At 40.5% G+C, this 21,356-nt stretch overlaps 1 protein-coding gene and 1 long non-coding RNA gene across 2 annotated transcripts in view; one reads left to right on the top strand and one right to left on the bottom strand.

Moving 5' to 3' along the window:
* Window positions 1-21,356, bottom strand: part of LOC103466400 (tumor protein p53-inducible protein 11) — a 54,899-nt gene that overhangs the window by 18,742 nt on the left and 14,801 nt on the right. The window contains exon 2 of the mRNA XM_008411938.3: window positions 1,780-1,917. Within this exon, the coding sequence (XP_008410160.1) occupies window positions 1,780-1,908 (129 nt within the window). The 5' untranslated portion in view covers window positions 1,909-1,917. The remainder of the gene's footprint in view (window positions 1-1,779; window positions 1,918-21,356) is intronic.
* On the top strand, window positions 7,023-7,399 carry LOC145552019 (uncharacterized). The gene is made up of 2 exons (XR_014087955.1): window positions 7,023-7,162; window positions 7,261-7,399. It is a non-coding gene; the product is annotated as an uncharacterized LOC145552019 (long non-coding RNA).

The raw sequence follows: 21,356 nt of genomic DNA on the forward strand, positions 1-21,356 counted from the left end.
AGTCGGTGTCAGAAACGGAGATATGCTGCTGTGAGAGATTTTATTTAAATGCGTCTGTTTTCATGACTGCGCTCGCTGAAAGAGATTAGTGTGACAGATGTCTGGGTTAGGCTGCGCGCTAAAACATGGAGAGAGAAAACAAACAGTCAGGAGGGCTGAGAAAAGGGGGCTGACATCTCATCACAAGCCATCAGCTGCCACCGTATGCCTGCTCCCTTCTGCTCCGCTCCCTTCGCTCGCTTCCCTGATTAATATTTCAGAGCAGAGCTGTCTGCTGCGGCCGCGCGCAGCCATGACGTCTTACATTTAAAATTGATCAAAACTGCGATATTTGGGTCCTTTGGAAGGAGAGAAACGATCCACAACCTGCAGCTGCGGCATGAAATCGAAATGTTCCTCCTCTGTTTGGACAAGCCAGCATGGGAGCCATTATGCTTTGGCTTGTGTTGTCCATAAGTACGGACATAAAGAGAAGAGGAAGTAATCCAACACGCGAGATGAAGCGGGCCTCCCGGGGGAGCCGGTCCGGTCTCAGCGGAGCCCAGAGCTTTACGCGATCCAGGTTCCCTGAAGCGCGAGAGGCGAACGACAGAGACGTGCCAATTAACGGCTTTTAAAGGGAGTCCAGAGCTGCTCTGTGGGTTAATATCGGTATTTTTCTTTATGCACTGCTGGACTGACGGCGGTTTAACTGAACGGCTTCATTTATGGCGGAGCCGTTTGTAGGAGCCCAGACGATTCATCGGGTTGATGGAGGCGGATCAGGTAGTTTAGAAATTCAAAAAACTCGACTCAGGAAGGGTAATTTGCTGAAGAAACGATAAACTCAAAGCAGCAATTAAGCATCAACATTATGAACTACTTACTACTAGCAGTCATTTTTATTCATTTAGAAGCAACAAAACTAAAGTTTTAACTGGGGAAGAGTTCAAAGGTCAATGTTTGGTGGAATAACCAGCAGGTTTAATGGGGTTTAGTGCAGTTTTTCCAGAGCTGCATTAATTTTGCATTCAAGATAAAAAAAAGAAAAACCTTTGTAAATAAGTGGTATAGTTTTATCTCCACCCAGAGCTTTTAGGCAACATTTGCTATCCAATTCGTTAAGAGCCAGTATTTCCAGCCTTATAGTGTCATTTTATAGCACAATCAAGCAACTATGTTTCCTTGTGTCGTTATAAAAATTAGATTAAATATCAAATATAACTTGAAATGTCTTGAATTTGGGCCTCTGTCTCTTTAAGAAGCTCCTGCTCTTTCTGAAGCTCTGCCTTCAGGAAGTCATCACATCATGGCTCTGCTATTAACCCTTTAACGTTTTTAACCAGAGTTTCAGAAGTAGCTCCTATAATGAGATCAGCAGATAGAAGCTCAGCTCCACCAGGTGTTTGCTAATTGCTGCTGGCTAGTCTGAAGGAGCTGAGCGAGGGAGGGAGGAGCTTCGACCTCAAAGGCGGGGCTCGGTCCAACCAGGCGTTTTGCACAGCTGAATAATGGTTGCCATGGAGATTAAAGGTTTCCTCAAACATTCGTGGAAGAATCAAGGCATCAAGTTTGTTTTTGATATTTTTGTAAAGCTCAAAAATGTCGATTTTACCTAAAACTGCCTCTTTAAAATCGGTTAATCCAAAAATAATCAGATGTGATTCTAATACTGTACAGAAAACATTTAAAAGAAAAACCAGCAGAATGCGACTATTTTTTTAACCGATTATCAGAAAAATCTCTAGCTGCAGCTGTTGGTCGTCCCAATAAACTGGCTGTTGGTGCGAACGTCCCGACCTTGGAGCGGTGCACTTCCCCGTCATCGTCCTCGCCGCCGACCCCGAGGATCTTCCTGCTCTTCAGACGGCTGATCAGGTCCGTCTGGCTGTGCTTCTTCATGAGGGGGGGATGACTTTTAGACGACATGGTGCACACCTGCAACAGAGCGGAGGACTGCTGTGAATGGTCGGGAGAAGAGGGAAAAGATGCCCTGGTGAGGAGTCAGACTGCCAACCCAGAACAAATATCTCCAGGACTTTACTTATGTAAGAATTACATAACAGGACTCTTCCAAACACTTGGCAAGTAGTGAAAGTGGTTTCATTTCAAAGTCGAAGACGACGACAGGAAGTGGCAGGAGAACGATGGCGACCGCGTGTTCAAACTTATTCTCATGATTTTAACTGAATTGTTCATTTAATGGAAACAACTCAACTACAGAATTATGTTTGTATTTTTTTTTTTAAGTTTTGCACACATTTGTAACAGAAATGACTTTAATCTCACAATTCTTACTTTTTTTTTTAGGTCAAAAGTCAGAATTTTGAGGTAAAAGTGAGAGTTTGGAGGACAGGAGTCACAGTCAGGTGGTTTTCAGGTGTCAGCTACTGTTGCGTTATTTTAAATCTGGCTTCTTTCTGCAAACAGAATTGATGCCGTTTTCATTTTTCCAGATCCTCGGCACCGACCCACACTGCCAAAAGTACCAAAACATGCATTAATCACGTCGGTATCACTGGGCCTGATCAGCACCGCTACAATGATGTCATGCTAACAGAGTAATAATCCATAATTACAATGTTTATAACACATAATACATAAACAACATCTCTGTATTAGTTATCCTAAATAAGGAAAAACTAGATCACTATGTAATGAATATGAATTTCACTTTCTAAGTTGAATAAATTCAGTAAATGTTTTTAATGCAGTGAACCTTTATGTGAACAGCTACTTAATTTCTGCTTGACTGCTAAGATCTGCATACATTTCTGTATATTATATATATACTGCTCAAAAAAATAAAGGGAACACTTAAACAACACAATATAACTCCAAGTAAATCAAACTTCTGTGAAATTAAACTGTCCACTTAGGAAGCAACACTGATTGACCCGACGAGGGTCCCCGTTGTCAATCAGTGTTGCTTCCTAAGTGGACAGTTTGATTTCACAGAAGTTTGATTTACTTGGAGTTATATTGTGTTGTTTAAGTATTCCCTTTATTATATATATATATATATATATATTTCTTTGTTTTTAACCAATTCTGTCATCTGCTCTTTTTTCTGGCCTTATCCCGACATGTTTCTGTGATTAAACAGATTAAAGCTCAGAAGCGCCACTTTATTACAAAGAACCTTCTTTGGTAACACTTTATATGAAGGAGGGTGAATAAGACTGTCAGAAACATGTCAGAAACATTTCATAAACATGTCATGAACATCAATAAGCCTTCATGAATATTAATGACTGTTGTCATAAAGCCTCATTCTGTAAATTATGACACTTTTAATACAAAGTTGACATTATTCAAAATGTCTTATGACAACTTGACATTAACCAATAAATCATTACTGTTTAAACTTTACCTTTAATAACATAAAGTTATATAATTTTTAAAGTGCAATCAGTAATACTTTTATAACAAATTTATATCAGTAAAGATGTCTTGGTTAATGTCAAGTTGTCATAAAGACATTTTGAATGTCAACTTTGCATTAAAAGTGTCATAATTTACCAAATTCATGACAACAGTCATAAATATTCATGAAGGCTTATTCATGTTCATAACAGGTGTAATAACATGTTTATGACAGTGTTATGTCAGTCTTATTCACCCCCTTCAAATAAAGTGTTACCCATTGTTTTTTATTTCTCTGATCCAAAAACAGCATTTCAGTTGCTTCATCCGTTTACTCAGCTGCTTATATGCAGTTTATTTAGAAAATAATGATGCAGAGAATTCCTTGGCCCCGTTACCACAACGGCACCGTCGAGAGGCATAAACGCTGCCTTCTGGATTTAAACAGGTACAAGCAGTAGTTACACCAGGAGAGATCAATGCTGACTCAATAAGCTGCCCCGTAATTAAAGGGGAGGCTAAACGGCATGCGCCAACATGAGTGCACTCATGCACACAAAGGGGCAGCCAAAGATTGATGGCGACGCCACGGGGCAGTGGCCTTGAGAGGAAAAACAAGGGCAGTTATTGAACTTTACCTCCAGCGATAAGGAAAATGTCTAACAGAGTTTTTGCCTCAGGAGAGGAAAACGACTGTTGGCTTTAGGATTAAAACAGCTTTTTACCAAAATAAATAACCCACCATCTCTGGTAAAAGCCCAAACTGGCTTTTGTTGCATGTATAAGAAAAACTTTTTGCTCTTAACCTCCATGCTGCGGGAGATAAAAGCTCCTCGCCATTTCTACAGTCAGCTAATACCGATAATGGACACATTAAAGATTCAAAGACTTTGTTCTCCGTCTGAGCTGGATGTGAACACGTATTAAAAGGCATTGCAGAAAATGTACACATGATGGCATAATTACGGTGCTTAGTAATGGACCCAAGTCTTGGCTGTGTGGGTTATATAACGTATATTCTCTCCAATGACCCTCCAGATAAACTACCAGTCCAAACACAGCAGCATCTATTCCAGGAAGAGACTTCATAATTTATGATCAAATGTCTTAATCTGATTTCCAGAGAACAAATAATGAGGAGCAAATTCCTTTCATCAAAACTGCTGACAACTTTTAAGAGGAAAATTAATGTCACTTTACGTCCATGATAGATGGTTGTTACTGGAAAGCGTCCGCTAACAGCAGAGCTAATTGTTCCTTTAGCCTTTTTGCTAACTTTGCTTCCCCTAAATTACACTTTCTTGAAAAGCTAATGATGCTTATTCTCTACCCACGATGCATCTAAAACTGTTTAAACTCTCCTGACATCCTGAATGATTAGGCTTCAGAGTTAATAAAACTATGAAACTGAAACCGTGTGTGGAAAGTCTGATCCGAACAACCGCTTCCTGAATTCAACCACACAGGAAGGTGTGCGATCACCGATCTGACCCAGCTGAGGACGATGCGCCATGTTGTGTCGCTGACGCAGGTCGGCATCAACGCGGTTGAATTCTGCGGTTTAGCATTAGCAGAACTAATTTTATGACTGAGACAACTGTGACTTTTATCCTCAGTTACTCCAATTGTGTTATTTAGTAAAATGAAAAAAACATGTGCAGAAGCTACTTTTTCAATCAAAACCTTGTTGCAGTGGAAATGGTGAAGTTTATTACATTTTCAACAGCTGAACTGATCTCTGATTATTACATTTGCCATGAACCAAAAGTGGACAATTTATCGCAAATCACATCACTAAAGAAATATTTAACAATATTTGCAGAATTTGCAAACCAAAGGCATTTCTGAAAGCATGAATAAAATAGCTTCATATCTGCTAAATGAGGATAAAATAAATGTCAGAAAAGCAGATGTGACCTCCCCGTTTGCCTTTTTAAACATTTTATTATATTAATGAAACTGATGATTCAGTGGGAGTGAATAGCCAAACATCTGCTGAATAAACAGCTTGCTGATTCTGTACCTAAAACCTCTTTTGATGTTGTAAAATCACCAGCTGGGCCCTATTCACAGGTTAGAAAGGGAAACCGTCTCCTCCTCCATCACCACATCAAAGACATTATCTGAGCTTTTAGCTGCCATTTTATTGCCAGAAACAATTCAAAATTCCAGCAAAGACTTTTCTGAAATTCCAGTTCAAGATCTACAGAGAAGCTGTTGACAGATCCCACTCAGCATTCCTTACAGACTTTAAGATGCCCTGGCATGTCGCCTATTCCCCTCAGCGTCCCCACCAGCTCCTCTCGACTTGCGAGAATAATGCTGATACAGTTGCCTAGCAACCACCAAAGGACCAATCCCCTCTTGTGAGCTGAAAGCCCTTTCATGACTGAAACCACCTTTGACAAAGGTGGAGCCGGTGCTGACCCCAGGGCATTTTAGTTGACCCTGCAAGACTGATAAAAAGAAAGATTTGTGTTAATTCAAAACAATATTTCAAGTGGGAAACAAAAACTTTGTAAGAGACTGAACCTAAAAAATTTAAGTGTGTTAGAAATATTATGATCTGAAAAAATAAAAGTTAAACTCTAGGAACAATGTACGTCTGATATATATATATATATAAGAAAAACCTAAGGAATTCAGCGCTTTACTGCAGCTGGATAGGAAGGTCAGGAAGATGCTTTAATTAAAAAGAAAAAATAAGCGAAATGGTTCAGTTACACTAGCTTGACTATGGCAACCTAGATATGATGTGGAATTTGTGGAACTTTTGGTTCAGTTATAAAATAAATAAACACCAACTCTGATAGATTATCAGTGGAGCAGGTGTTGAAATTAGCTAACCAACAACCACTGCAGCGTTAGCTTAGCTAGTAGCAACGGTAACCACTGCAGCGTTAGCGGTAAGCTAGCGGTAACCACTGCAGCGTTAGCTTAGCTAGTAGCAGCGGTAACCACTGCAGCGTTAGCGGTAAGCTAGCGGTAGATAGCTAATCTACCACATCTTCCCATTTCACCATCATTAATAATCACCAAACAATAATCAAGTCTAAAAACATAAAACTGTAATGAAGTGAACGTTCTGTTCTTTGTGTGGGAAATGATTGCTTGATTTTTGGTGTAGAATCCTGATACGCAGTGGCGTTGTTGTAGGTTGTTATGGCAACGAGTCTGCGTGTAGCGTAGCCGACAGAGAGCGGGAGGGGGGGGGGGAGGGGGAAGGTTTTGAGTTGATCTTTAACGGGTTTTCTTCCTCATTGGCTGTGTCAATAAATTAATAATACCAACATCTTCATTTAGTTAGCGGAGTTGTTCTTCTGGGCGGCATGTAAAAGAATCGTCTTTTCGCCCGCCTGCGTTGTGCGCATGCACAAAATTTCCGGATGTAAACAATGGGATGCAGGCGGCTCCTGGCCTCGCTAGTCTGTCGGTTGGAGGGAAGTGCAGGGAAGCAGACATGAGGAACGCAAGAGAACATTTTATGGCACAGGCTTAAAATGTTGCGAGGGGTTCATAAGCAGCAGGCAATAATACCACCCTGGTTCCATTTTCAACTTCTGCGACAGAGCATGTGCTGCTGAGAAGAAAATCTGCTAAACACATGAGGAGGATATTGTGGGAAAGGTGTGAACTCCCTCAGATCTCTGGCTAGCAACTAAAAAGATGTTCTACAAAAATGATTGCATCTTAGGAACAAAGCTGTGTGTGGGTGTGGAGGAACAACTGTGAGCAAACGTGCTACCCAAAATAAGAGAGACGATTTGAGACCTTGTTACTCTCCACCATTTCCCCCCATAAACAGGAGAAGCAGCCGGTAAATACTCCCACTGCCGTGTCTGGGATATCAAACAGCACCTTATGCTTCAAAAACAACCATGTCCAATTTTATCACTGTGTTTATTTCTTCTACAGTCACTGGCAGCCTCAGTCACAGAACGCCATGGAGACGTCTGCAGACGATTCAAACCTTTACTTCACATAAAATTCCCACGGGAAAAAAAATACGAGATTAAATAACGCTTCAATAATAAAATTTAAGGAAGGCCTGTGACTAATGTGTTTTTAATGAATTTGAGGCATTTCAAGGCCTTAATTTTAGATGCATGAGTTTAAACCTTAAGGATGTGTGGACACCCCGTAGTGCAGAGACAATAACGAATAAGTCAGGAAGAAGAAGACAATCGCTTGAGATCTGCAAAGGAAAGAACTGCGAGGTTGGTGACAAGGAAAAAGTCCCACTTCTGCAGAAGAGACACTGTGAAGCTGTTTGGTATGTGAAGTGGAGACAGACTGTGCACAGTGAAAGCATGTCCTCTGCTCAAGACAGTGGAGATCATTAGACGTAGAGACAGCTTATATTTATATGTGTGATTCTGAGACACACAGTCTCTGTTAAATTAGAGCAGAGTGGTACTGAATGTCCCATTCAAAACCATAACCTGACTGATGGACAGGGGCGCAACTACACATTAGTTTAGAGTTGCTTATGGCTAAATTAGGGTTAGAGTGCGGGTTTTGATGTCTTCCATGTTTTAATGTCTAACGTTTTTAATTTCTTTTCTGCGTTTTAATGAGGTAAAGCCTCCCGGAAAACGTCCCAGTTAAACGACGTTTAACTAAAAACCTAGAGGTCAAATGGTGTTTTTGACTAAAGTGCCTGAGGGTTAGAATCCCAGTTAAACAACATTTAACTGAAGTCCTAAAGGGGTGTGGGTTTTAATGTTTTTATCTTTTTTAAAATCTCTCTTTCTCACTGTTTATTCAATGTCACGTGCTATTTTTATGTAATTATGTAAAGCACCTTGAAATGCCTTGCTGCTGAAATGTGCTATACAAATAAAATTTGATTGATTGATTGATTATTCAGGTGGATGCGAAAACATAAATCCAATGTTTCTGCCCTCATGCAGGTCTTTCAAAGTGACCTGGGTTGCATTTGAAAATAAAAAAATTAAAAAAATCAGGCTTGTGTTGCTCAGACCGTGAAGAAAAGATCAGATTCAGGCCTGCAGTGTGAACCGAGTCTTTACCTGAAGAACTCAGCAGCTAAACTTGCACATTGTGACGTTCGTTCTTTGATTCATGAAAGCTGCACTTTGTCTCGTCCTCTCATTAGTTCCAGAAAAGGTTTTTGCAGTTTTTCCTAATTCTGTGCAGTGAGAGAATATAAACAGAAAGATAATTTAGAGCAGACGCACTAATGAAACCATCATCGTTAGAGAATAAGTGCTCTCTGAACCTATGCATCTTACGCAATTAAGCAAAACAAAACTCAGGACACACAAGCATACAGGATGTCCAATAAGACAGAGCCTCTTCATGACATCACTGAAGCCGAGACAAGGAGCCAAACGGAGCAGAGAGGACATCATGTCGTGTGAATGGAGGGATTGATCTTCTAGACGTCTACGGCTGTCGAGGGACGCTTCAACTCAGACTTCATCCAATCACCTGAGGCAACAGCTTCCTGTCTGGCAGACGCCGATTCTGGTGCAGCGTGAATTATAGATGAGGACTAGTCGTGGCACAAGGTAAAAAAAAAAGCAGATGGGGACAGTAGTGGCTGCGACAGCTGATTAACAAGCGGGGAAAGTCAAAAGGAGGAACTCAAAGCATATTAGACGAAGGAAACGAAGCTGACGAAGTTATTGCTAGATCCCCGTGCCGAGCCAAACACTTCCTGCTGCTGGATCATCGGGGGATCGTTTCCGTGGAACGAACCGGCTGTAACGATCGCTGGGATTTCCAGTTTGCCCTCTAATCTTCAATTGTTACATAACAGCAATGGGATTTACTCTCATAGCAAAGCCAAACCCGACATATCAGGGAGGACAAAAACAACAACAAAGTGTGTTATTCCTCCACCAACTAACACTAGCAAAACAAAAAATATAGTCTCAACAGCAATTCTGCTTAAAAGTCCCCAAATTATTGGCATCGTAACTGCATGTTTTGCTTCCAAACATCAATTTCAGGAACTATACTATGATCTCAGCTGTGGGGATTGTGGATAATCAGGAAGATTACAGTGTTATTGTCCAGCTGGGTCTCTGTTGACTCCCTGCAGGTTTCCTCTGGTGCGCAGTTCTCCAGCCGCGCTTCACGTATTAAAGCACCGCTCTTATAAACACAGCAAATCACGTTAACAATTACTCCAAATACTTCATCCAGTGTCTTCTTCTGGCCCCATTTCATTTTATGAACCAAGAAAAGCCCAAAACTCGTATATCTTGTGCTCTTGGCTTCACCAAGAGCACAAGATGACGGGGACGAAAAAAAAAACAAACAAGAGTCTCAGCAGGAATGACTTCCCACAGCAGAAAACCTGTCTAAACACACCATCGTGTCTACACTCTTACTTTCAGCTCGTTTTATTTTAGTGGGTGCAGGAGAAAAAGCTCCAGCTCAGCACAAGAAAGTCCAACAGTCTGGGGAAAATCTGGACAAGCCCTGAGAAAACATAAAATAAAATAATGTTTAATGTTCTTGTATTGGTTATAGATCTACATCCGGTCTCGGATCATTGCCTTACGTTGATCTGGGATCGGGTTGCAGGTGCAACCGGAAACCAACAAATTGCTGCTTCAAAATAACATTTTACAGCTAATTTTGAAAAGAGCAGAAAATCAGTTCTTTTGTCTCCGCCTCATGTGACGTGCCTGAAAAACCTCCAAAAGAAAGAGAAAAACCTGCTCAGATGACGGAACCATTTAAATCGACTCCTGTTGATGTGGAGGAGAGGAAACTCTTCAAAACTTCCCAGGATCTTTTTTCTGTCAGAATCCATTTCTATTGACTGTAAGCGACGGTTTGACAGATCAGCGAACCGAGAGCTTTGGCTCGACTGGAGCAGCTCCTGCATTACTGCAGAGAGCAGACATGGTCCTACTTAGGGCTGGCCAATAAATCAATAACAATATACATCACAATAGATACGTAATCGGTAATATGTGTGGTAGATTATCCCAAACCGCACAGCATTCTGGGGGATGGAGGCAGAGGACGTTTTTCTAGAACTGGACCGCAGCACGTCGGAGTGGTTCTGTACTTCCACTGAGATTTTTTTCCTCTTTCAAACTTTCATTCCTGCCTTTTTGGAGGAAAACGGTTCCTTCTCGTTTTGGACATTGTGTGGTCGCACTGATTTTTGGCAATATTTTTTCAGATTTCTGCTATTTTTTGTTATGATGCGTAACCATAGCAACAGAGGTGGTTTACACATTTCATTTAATTCCCCTTTGGGATTAATAAAGTTTTTTTTTTTTTATTGAATTTGAAAGACTTTAGCCACCCAACCTAAAGTCAGCTAAGTAACGGTGGCATTAACCAGCTCACTCGCTCTTTGGTTACCTAGCAACTCACTCATTCTGTGGTTGCCTAGCAACAATCTGCTGAGTAACTGCCACAGCAGCAACTTAAGGTTTTGCCACCATGCCTTGTAGCTGCTTAAAAACAAACAATGGAGTTTAGTGAAAACTGGGGATGAGAGAGGAAAGGTCACATCACTAGCTTGGCAGTGTTTCAGATACTTAAAAAAAAAACAACAAAAAAAACCCTAATCAATAATTATTGATTGACGGAAATGAAATGATTCAGCTTTAGTCCAGTCCTACTTGAGACTCTGTCATCAGGTGGATACATTAAAAGTCACATTTAAAACACTTGGAATACATTAACTGCGCTCCAAAATGTCCCGTGTGACGACATGGAAGCCACATTGCTAATCCTGAACCCAGATTTGATTGGAGTAATCCTTCCTCCGTGGCTGATGCGCGCGATGATCCTCGGCAGCCGGAGCGCGCTCTGGTCCCACCATCTGGGCCACCAGCCCAGCTTGATGCTCCACAGGCCTAGTCCAAGGCCTCCGTGTGACATTAAAGAGGAATGTCACCACAACAGCTCAAAAACACAACGACGCTTAAGCATCTCGGCGTGACTCTCGTCCTTTTCCTGGCGTACTGCCGCCAAGGAGATTTTTAATTACCAGAAAGGGCAGGAAATATTCAAATATTTGAAACCATGATCTTTGGGGTAGGAGCATGACTTTTTCTTGCAGATGTCATAAAAGGTCAAACAGCACAAGTCTCTAGAGATTCAGCATGATCAAACACAAGAAAGGCAGATATAAAAAAAACTCCCTCATTATTTAATAAAGAATTGGCGTTTAGGAGTAAAATTTGAGAAGTGGAGGACTACCATCAAAGAAAGCGAGTGGCATCTGTCAGGAAGATCAAGGAGATTCTCAATTGGCCCTAGACATTTCAGTAACACTTGCGACCTTATTGGAAGAGTCATTCACAGAGGAAACTTGGGCCAAAAATAAGCTGCTTGCTGTGAGAAATGACATATCTGCAGAAAAAAAGGGTGAAAATCTCAAGAACTGAACAGCTATCCAACGGTTAGCATGGGGTGGATCGTACCGCGGGCCGCAGCCAGGAATACCAGAAACGTGTCACAGATAGAACAGGAATAGATTCAGTACGATCCCAGCAGCCGGCGTGGAAGAAATGGTTGGAAGAAAAGTGCAATTTGTTTGATGGGGGGTTGAAATCCACTCTAGATTATGTCAAGAGACGCTAGCTGAAGTTCCCTCGACTCCCGCCTGGTTTGACTCGAAAATCTGTGGCTTGACGTCAAAAGCAGCGCTGGTCAAAGACAGAAACAGAAAGCAAATTAAAAAATATAAAATAAAAGTTGCATCTTAAACCAGGGGTGTTCAAAGTGCGGCCCGGGGGCCGTTTGTAGCCGTTGGAGTGATTCTGTGTGGCCCTGAACTCTAATTCTGCATGTCCGTCTGAGGTGCAGATTCAAACTTTTTATTTTATAATCAGGGTAAAATTATAACCAACATTTTCTATTGTAAGAAAATCATGCTAAGAACAACATAAAATATTTGTCTTTTTATAACCAAGCTTTTAAAATAAGTCTATATGGAGACTTTTTCTGAAAAGCTGACTTTGCTGTGCATAAATCAGCTTTTATTTAATTTATTAAACTTAGCTAAAAGACAATCACTAAATTGTTTTTTTTCTTAGAACAAATGTGTTGAATAAAACCCATAGAATTTGGAAACTGAATTAAATTTCTCTTACAGAAAATATGGAAAATCATTTGAAAGTTTTCCAATTGCTTAATTTTGCTTCATTTATTCAACTTTATTTTGGTAGTACTTTTGACTTGACTGTTTTGGCCCACATGACAAAAAGTTTGGACACCCCGTCTAAAACCATCGGTGCCATGAAGACCTGCGTGTAATTTCACAGTTTCTGGTGCAGCTCCGCGTAGAGGGGTAGTTTATTTTTGCCATCTGTTGCCCTGCGGAGGACGGGATTGAGGCGGAGCGGCTGAAGTCAGAGGCAGCCAGGCTGTGTTTCGTGTTTCCATCTTAGAAACCATCTTGACGCAGCAGGCTCACTGCGAAGGCGGCGCAGGAACAGGAAAGGTTGCTGAGGTAAAGCCAACCTGGCGCACGGTGCAAACACACAGCTGGGACATGAGTTCGGTCTTTAGCAACGCGAGATTAGCACAGATCCGCCACAAACGGGAGAACCGGGCTTCCGACTGTAAATGTAACGTTTTGAAAAGGCCAAAAAAATAAAAATAATAAAACTGTAAAGCTTTGAGCCTCCTGTACTCATGTGCCTTTCCACTGATGCATGTTAAAATGGCAGCAATAATCGCTTCTGTATATAAAACTTAAGATTTAGCAGAAAGAATTGAAAAATCTAAAGTAGGTCTGTTGCAATAAATAAGCAATAAATCAATTAAATGAATGAAAAATGAAAACAAACTCAATAATTTCCATCTGAATAATGTATTGCATCTCTTTTCTTTCTACCAAAACCTGGATGGTGGAAGCCTTCAGTCTGGTGCTTTGGCCTCAGATACCTTTAGTTTGTTTGCATAATTCATTTTATTTGCCGTTTATCATTTTGTTTATTTTAGATTTTTTAATTATCTTCCAGTTTCAGTGTTAAAATTTTCACTAGGATTTAAAGTTTATTCAACTTTGGAAAAATAAACTGGAACAAACCTGGTTTCAAATGGTTCAGAAAGTCCAATTAGGAAGTTTAAATATAAAGCATAGAATTAGACTGAATAGATCAGGATCATTGTCACCGATACCCGATCTAGAATTTCTTTCAATATCAGAACCGATACCGATATTAATATTGGATTGGTGCAGCTCTACTCTAAACCCGATTGATTTTAATGCTGGGTTCAATTTGTTTGTTTTTCCAATTTACTATTTCAGAGAGAGAAGAAACGATAATTGAGGGGCTGCACTGTGGCGCAGTTGGTAGAGTTGTTGCCTTGCAGTAAGAAGGTTCAATTCCCGGCCTGGGGTCTTTCTGCATGGAGTTTGCATGTTCTCCCTGTGCATGGTGGGTTTTCTCCGGGTACTCCGGTTTCCTCCCACAGTCCAAAAACATGACTGTCAGGTTAATTGGCCTCTCCAAATTGCCCCTAGGTGTGAGTGTGTGTGTGTGTGTGTGTGTGTGTGCATGGTTCTGTGTCCTGTGTGTCTCTGTGTTGCCCTGTGACAGACTGGCGACCTGTCCAGGGTGACCCTGCCTCTCGCCCAGAACGTTAGCTGGAGATGGGCACCAGCACCCCTCCCGACCCCACTAAGGGACAAGGGTGCAAGAAAATGGATGGATGGATGAAACAAGAATTGGATGTAGAACTTTTAATTCACTGTGTATTTTCTCTAGCAGCACATCATCAAACTTATGCATAAAGGCTCACTCCCTACATTTTAGTCACGTCTGTTAAATATTCTTCCATTTCTCTGCCTGCTTGTCTGACAGGTGAACCTCCTCTAGTCTCAGGTTTTCTGCAGAAGTCATTTTCTCCCCAGAGCTTCATTCATCTCTCCCATCACATCTTTCCAGACTCCCTGCTCCAGTGGAAAGCTAACCGCTAACACACTGAACGCTCAAGCTTCCAGTGAAGGAGCCAGAAGCTGCGGCAGCCATGATGGAGCCACAGGTAGCCCGACGCATCCCACTGGCAGAGCTTGTCGTCATGGGCAACTACTGAGCTAATTAAATCATCTAATGAAGCAGGTTTTAATGATGCACAACAAATCGTTATTAGTGAATAAAATTCTCTACATCCAATTATTTTTCCCTCATGACTGCCGGCGTCCTGCAGAAGCCTTTCAGCTCCGACATGCCGCTCAGAACAAACACCGTCACAGTAAAAGGGTCAAGTTGCTGCTCAATTTAATCCCAATGTGGGGACAAACCAATTCACTACAGTGTCTGACGGTGTTGCTTTTGGCCCCGAGGCTTTTTAAAGTGCTGCCAGAGAAATTAGATGGTGAAAAAAAGCACAGAAATCATTATTGTTATGTGATTGCACTCTGGCTGCATTTGCATCTAGGAGTCTATTAACCACTACAGCTGTAAACTGATTGTTTCTTTTTTCCTGAGAGAAACAAAAACATAACAGGCATGTTTAGCATCTGGCCTCCAGATGCTAAACATCTGGAGGCCAAGAAAAAACTTTAAAAATTATAGCAAAGTCTACTTATTTCATGTGACTGAGGTCAAACTGTTGTGTTCACAGCCAAACAGACTTTAAAAAGAAACTGGAAGAAGAGTTAAAAGGAAATAAACAATATTTAAAAAAAAAATCTAAGATTTTTTTTTTTTTTTTAAATAACTCAAACTTATTTGTTTGAGTTTGATAAACTCAAACAAATAAATACATTTTAATCCACTTATAACTTAGAAAATAAGTTGGAGATGCACAATGAAACCTGCTGGAGGCTGGAATCTGCTGCCAGGTCTCCCTTAAAATGCCATTTTTCAAGGAATTCATTAAAAAAAAGTTACAAACATTACATACAAATAAACAGAAACGAGTATTAAATGAGTTTTAACGCATAAAAATACACACATTCCACTCAATAAGTGTCATTTTATTTATTTCTATTCGTTTTATACAAATCCTATCATGATGTGTATCGTTATCGCCACCAATTACAATGCATATCATGAATTGAATTTTGCGCCATATCGCACATCCATACCGCACAATATATCGCAGGCGCGCCGGTCACAGAAGCACCAGAGGCTCTCTGCATGACGCCCGTTGTTCTCTACGTAACCTAAGGGGCAAACTTTAACATAAACAAGAGAGCTAATTACACTGCACACCCTGGGCGCCTTCACAGGACATTTCCGCCCAGCCTTTAGCGTGATCCCTCCTGTCTCAGGTTGTGCTGCGCGCTGAAGCGCTCACCTGGTTGCTAGGCAGCCGAGCTCGATAACGGAGCGCGCTCAGTTAGGGCTCGGCTCATGTCACCGTTCTGCTGGATTTAATTGCTTGGAAAATGTCAAAATGAAATCCTTAAAATGACCGACGGGTTGTTGTTATTTGCTCTGGTCAGTCTGCCATTTTTCAACACCGAGTTCATTTCATGACATATCACCAGTCGCCCTCTGCGGCGTCTCATTTCCTCCTCCTGAAGACGCGAGAGAAGATCTGCCGTGTAATTCCTGGGTGACGGACACACATGGAGAGAGACAGACGCGCTTCTATTGTCTGTAGGATTCAAATGAGCCAACAAAGGTTGTGACAACATCAGCAGCAAACGGCGTAACGTGCAAATGGGAATCCAGGTTAGTGTTTCATTATGTGGCGCACACACTTTGTTTCACAAATGAGGCGGTACATGACGGCGTTTACATAACGGGGGCCTGCAGGCGGGTCTTAGAGCAAGAGTTCAAACTCTGACATTACCAGAACCAAACATGGAGAAGCAGCTTTCAGCTTCTACGCACCGCAGATCTGGAACAAACTTCCAGAAAACTGCAAAACAGGCGAAACACCGAGTTCCAAATGAAATGACTCGTCTGTCGTCTGAGGAAAGACTTGATGCTTAATGTTCAATCCAAGTCGACATGTAAAGACCAAGTTCAATCTTCACATGTCTAAAACTGGAAGCAAAAGGAGAACTTGTGTTGTACGGAGCAACACAAATGTACAAACTTTAATTACCAAAAAAAGAAAAGTTTGCTTCAGGGTACTTTCATTTTATTTTTTATTTTAGTCACTGAGTAATAAATATCAATAGTTTGAAAAGTAAAAGATATTGACTGAAAAGGAGCAGAATGAAGTGTGGACTTCTAATATTTGCCCATATTCACATAAAAAGCAAATTAGCTTTTCAGCTCAAAAGACTTTTAGACATAAACACAAAATACACAACAGTAACTTATTCAATGCTGCACCATAATGAATTACACATTTCTTTTAAATGCAGAAAGTGTTTTAAGGTATCAGTCCACAAACTAATATCTTTAATAAAAATTTATGTTTTCATCTGAACCGTTTTTTTTTTTTTTTACACACAAAAAATCTTATTTCCTTCTAAGAATTTGCTTTCTTTTTTTCCCTGTTTTGAAAAATGTTTGGAAAACCCCCCCAAAAATCTCAATATGGCTGTAAGAGGGCCTGGAAAAGCTTAAAGGACATCGATACATTCACAAGACTCTGGATAACTAGCTGCACGTTGTTTATGCAGGAATACTGAAGATGAATGTGGGAAAGTTTTCCAAAGCTCCCATAAAGTTAAACGCCCGACTGGGACTGAAGTTTCATTATGAAGCACTGAAAGTCGCTAAAGAAAACGTCCCGTCTGACTGTCAACCTGTTTTCACACCAGAACATCATCAGTTATCCTGCTGTTTTTCACGGCTCAACAAACTGTGTGTGTGTGTGGAGGAAGAAGGTTGGCTCCCATGCTATCGTTAGGTGTCCTCTGAGTCAGATGCAGCCTCTACAAATGAAGGAAAGCTAACAAGCTAGCAAATGCTAAAATGCTAAGTAGACATGCTAACACTGTTAGCAAAGCTCAACAGGCTCAGTACAGATTCAACAACAATCCTGCCTTTAATTTAATGTTTAACTAAACTTAGGAGTCAGTTTGAAAGGTAAATGTGACGGACTGCCAAAACACACTTAGATTTATTAGACTTTAAAATCCTGCTTTTAGTTTATAAATCACTGAACAGCTCAGCACCACAACACATTAAACATCTGCTGTTGTCATAGCAACCTTCCAGACCTCTCAGGTCTTCTGGTTCTGCTCTGCGTCCAGAACCAGAACCAAACATGGAGAAGCAGCATTCAGCTTCTACGCACCGCAGATCTGGAACAAACTTCCAGAAAACTGCAAAACAGCTGAAACACTGAGATCCTCTAAATCTAGACAAAAACCCGCCTGTTTTGAAACTCCAAACTTGATCGACTTATTGTGCAAACAAATGGTTGTCAATTAATGCAGGGTCATTTTTCTCCTAACAAGATGCTTCAAACTGAGCAGAGGACGCGTCATTCAAACATTTTGTGCCGTTTAAGTCATAAAAAGGAGAAATCTTTATTAGACTGTCATGTAAAAGTTAATGTTTCACATTTTGTCACCTTACAAACTCAAATAGTTGTTTTTTTTTTGTCTTGATTTCAGAAGTCACACACTGCAAACTCAATATAGCACAATTGTGAAGTGGAAGGAAAATGAAGAATGTTTTTAATTAAGATTAAATGTGACTTGTTCAAAATTTTAATTGCAAAGTCTTAAAAACCACAAACAAAATAAGCAACATTTTTAATTCAAAAACACTTTTTGCAGCTAAATCATTGAATAAATACACATGAGCTCAACAACAGCAGATATTTTTTCAGGTTATCCAACTATCAGATTAGTGCAAAATGTTATTTTACTCATTAAGTTTCCCTGTGTTTTAGAAACTCATCATCACTCATGTAACTTCTTTGAAAAAATACTTCTATAAAAACGCGAACTGTGGACTCAGGGATAAATAAATCAATAAATCATACAAATGAAAATAATTGAGCTCATTTTAATTCATCATGCGATTAATTGATTTATTGCTTATTGAGCCAAAGTTTCTCAATAAGCACTGCATCCATTTCTGCCTCAGTATTTTTTGCACTGCAGGAGTAACAGCAAAGCCCTGAACATATTTATAATATCAATTCATGTGTTTATGACCCTCAAATTTCCTGAAAAGTGTGTAATTCATGGTTGGTATGATTTGAAAAGTGGAGAGCAGGGAGGTTCACAGGTTGTTTTCACATCATAAAAATAGTAGTAACATCTTTAATCTGAGGGATATTGGTAACCCAAAGAAGCTACAATGGAGAACTGATGTGATGCTGAATCTGTATCTGAAGCCGTACGTAGTGAACGGCGGGACGCCACCGACCCGGAGCCGACGCGGTCGCTCTAATCTCCCAACAGGATGAAATGAAAATGACGCTCCACACACACAATGCTTGCACACGTCACACCGTCAGAGCAGAAACCGCTTCAATAATCGATGTCTTTGATTTAAGCCACGTTTCGGCTGCGTTTTTCCCCAAACCCAGTAGAAAAAGTCCTTCCAACAGGAACTGGATTCACCGGCGTGACATTTGACAGCCGGCCTCTTTAACAGGAGGTAAACTTCTTATATAAAAGCTTGTTTTAAGTCAATAATTTCTTAATATTAATGAATAATTACTAGACAGATTAATTTACAACAAGAAATTTCCTGATTTTATAAGTGAATTAATCTGCCAGAAGAACCAGTATAGAAACGGACTAAACCAAGCTCCTACGTCTTGCTGAAAGGTAGTTTTGTTTTATTTCAATTGAAGTAATTGAAGCACTAGAAACCAGACCGAAATTACTTGGTGAGATTTTATGTTTTTGCAGTGTAAGACCAAGAAAACACAGTAAACAGGATCTAAAACCTTCAGCAAACTCCAAACTGAAGTCATGCTCATTTCTGTAAACATGATTTTCAAACATTGTTTCTTTGTTTTACTAGAAAATGAAAATTTGCAGTGCAATATTTTCCTTTTCTCATCCTATAAAAACCCATCATCTGCTGTCTAACATATAGCATACTTTGGACCAATAATTTTAATTAAAATGAGTGGAACAGATTTAAAAGGTGAAGAGTATTTATTTAAACATTTAACCAATTAGCACAAAAACAACAACTAGACAGGCAGCCAATAATTATGAAGGTCTGGTCAAACTTTGCACACTAAAATAAAAAATAGTGAACTTCCACTGCTAAAAGCAAGAAATTTAATTGGTTGTGTTGGACTTTCAAGTGTCAATTTACAGAAACAAATACTCTGTAGAGAGACAAAAGCAGAGTCGAAAGGACTGCAGAAGAAACGGTGCTTAATGGTGATTTATTGAGATATTTTTAAATGTCTTATTTTATTCTCCTTTTGAGAAACGGCTGCATGACGGCGGTTCTGGATGAACAGGTGAGCAGATGCTGTTCATCCTCTGCTGCTAACGCACTTTATCTGGGAGTTAATCAATCGCTGCTCTCACGTCTGCAGCTGGGTCAGATGCTGCTGCACGACTTCTGACAGGAACTCGAAAGAGGGAGCATGTGACCCCTGTCCAGGCCTCACTTCACTGGCTGCCTGTATATTTTAGGATTCATTTTAAAATTCTTATGTTTGTTTTTAAATCACTGCATAATCTTGCCCTGGCTTACCTCTCTGAGCTTCTTCACCCCTACGTACCTTATCGGTCACTCAGGTCAGCAGATCAGCTGCTCTTGGAGGTACCGAGATCCAGGAGGAAGCTCAGAGGGGACAGGGCTTCTCCGTCATGGGTCCTAAGTTATGGAACGACTTGCCTTTGCAGGTCAGAGAGGCCCCTTCACTGTCCACTTTTAAAGGTCGTCTTAAAACCCATTTATTTTACTTGGCTTCCAACTCCAGGATCTAGTTTTAAATTGTATGTTTTTGTTTTTAAACTGTAAGAGTTTTTATTTTTTTTATTGTTATGTTGTGTTTTAATGTACAGCACTTTGTATCAGCTGTGGTTGTTTTAAAGAGCTTTATAAATAAAGTTGGTTTGGTTTGTGTTTATCGGCTTTGCTGGGAAACTGTTTTAATTTTATGTTTTTATCTAATATTGAATAAATATAATACTGAAATATTACCTGACTTTTGACTAAAATTAGCATATTAAACTGCTGTAAGAATATACTTTTGGTTCTCTTTAACCTTAATTCTACTTAAAAATGTTAACTTTTTTTTTATTTTTTTAAAGAAAAACATGAAATGCCTTAAAATGTAGCGCTACAGGGGTTTTAACATTAAAAACTGATGTTTTTAATGCATCAACAATTCAAGCTGATTTCACACGCCGTTACCTCGGCTTGTAAACAAACGAAGCTTTGCCTCCTGCAAGGCGTTTTACCACATCACTGCGATTGGTTTCACCGTTCAGTCTGCACTCAGGCCATAATGTCGGACGAGCATTAGCTCTGCAAACGGCTCTATACTTGTCGTTTGACTGAAGGCGTGAACTGCTGAACGCCCAGCGGTTCTGTGGACCTCACAGTAAAACTGGAGAGAATTAGTCCTGAAGCAGCAGATGATGAAAATTAGTTTGTCTGTGTTCGTCTCTGTGATGATGTGAGAAACTGATTATAGCAAAGATTAACGGTGGATTCCTCTGTACGTTACACATTCCTGCTGTTTGGTACAGTGGGTTTGTTTCTCTTACAGCGCAGCGTCACACACGCCGTGGAAAGCCGAGGCCAGTCGGTCCAGAGCCTTTAAAAAGCAGAGATAGTCACTGAGCTTCTTCACATTCTGTTAAGCAAACTTCTGCGGAAGACGACGTCCGTCACGGCGTGACGTCACGTTGCAAAGGGTCGGTACAGGAAGCGTAGCCTGTCACCTTCTCAAGTGACGGGCATAGATGCATGCTTTGTTCCTCAAAAGGTGCTCGAGTTGCTTAAACTTGGAGCAAAGAAAGACCCAGCCAGACCTCGACGGCTCTCCAAAGCTCTGCGCCTGCGTGACGCCTTTCATGCAGGAATGTCACGGTGCGTTCAAGCCTTCATAAAGATTCAGGAAAAGAACAGCCACTTAGTTTAATTGTGGAGACTTTGCTCAGCAGCCTGCAACCTCCGCGGTGTGTGAAGACGAAAGCTAATTGAATTGCT

This window comes from Poecilia reticulata, chromosome 6 (assembly GCF_904066995.2).
Source record: "Poecilia reticulata chromosome 6, P_reticulata-male-v2, whole genome shotgun sequence".
In the NCBI taxonomy this organism is placed as follows: Eukaryota; Metazoa; Chordata; class Actinopteri; order Cyprinodontiformes; family Poeciliidae; genus Poecilia; species Poecilia reticulata.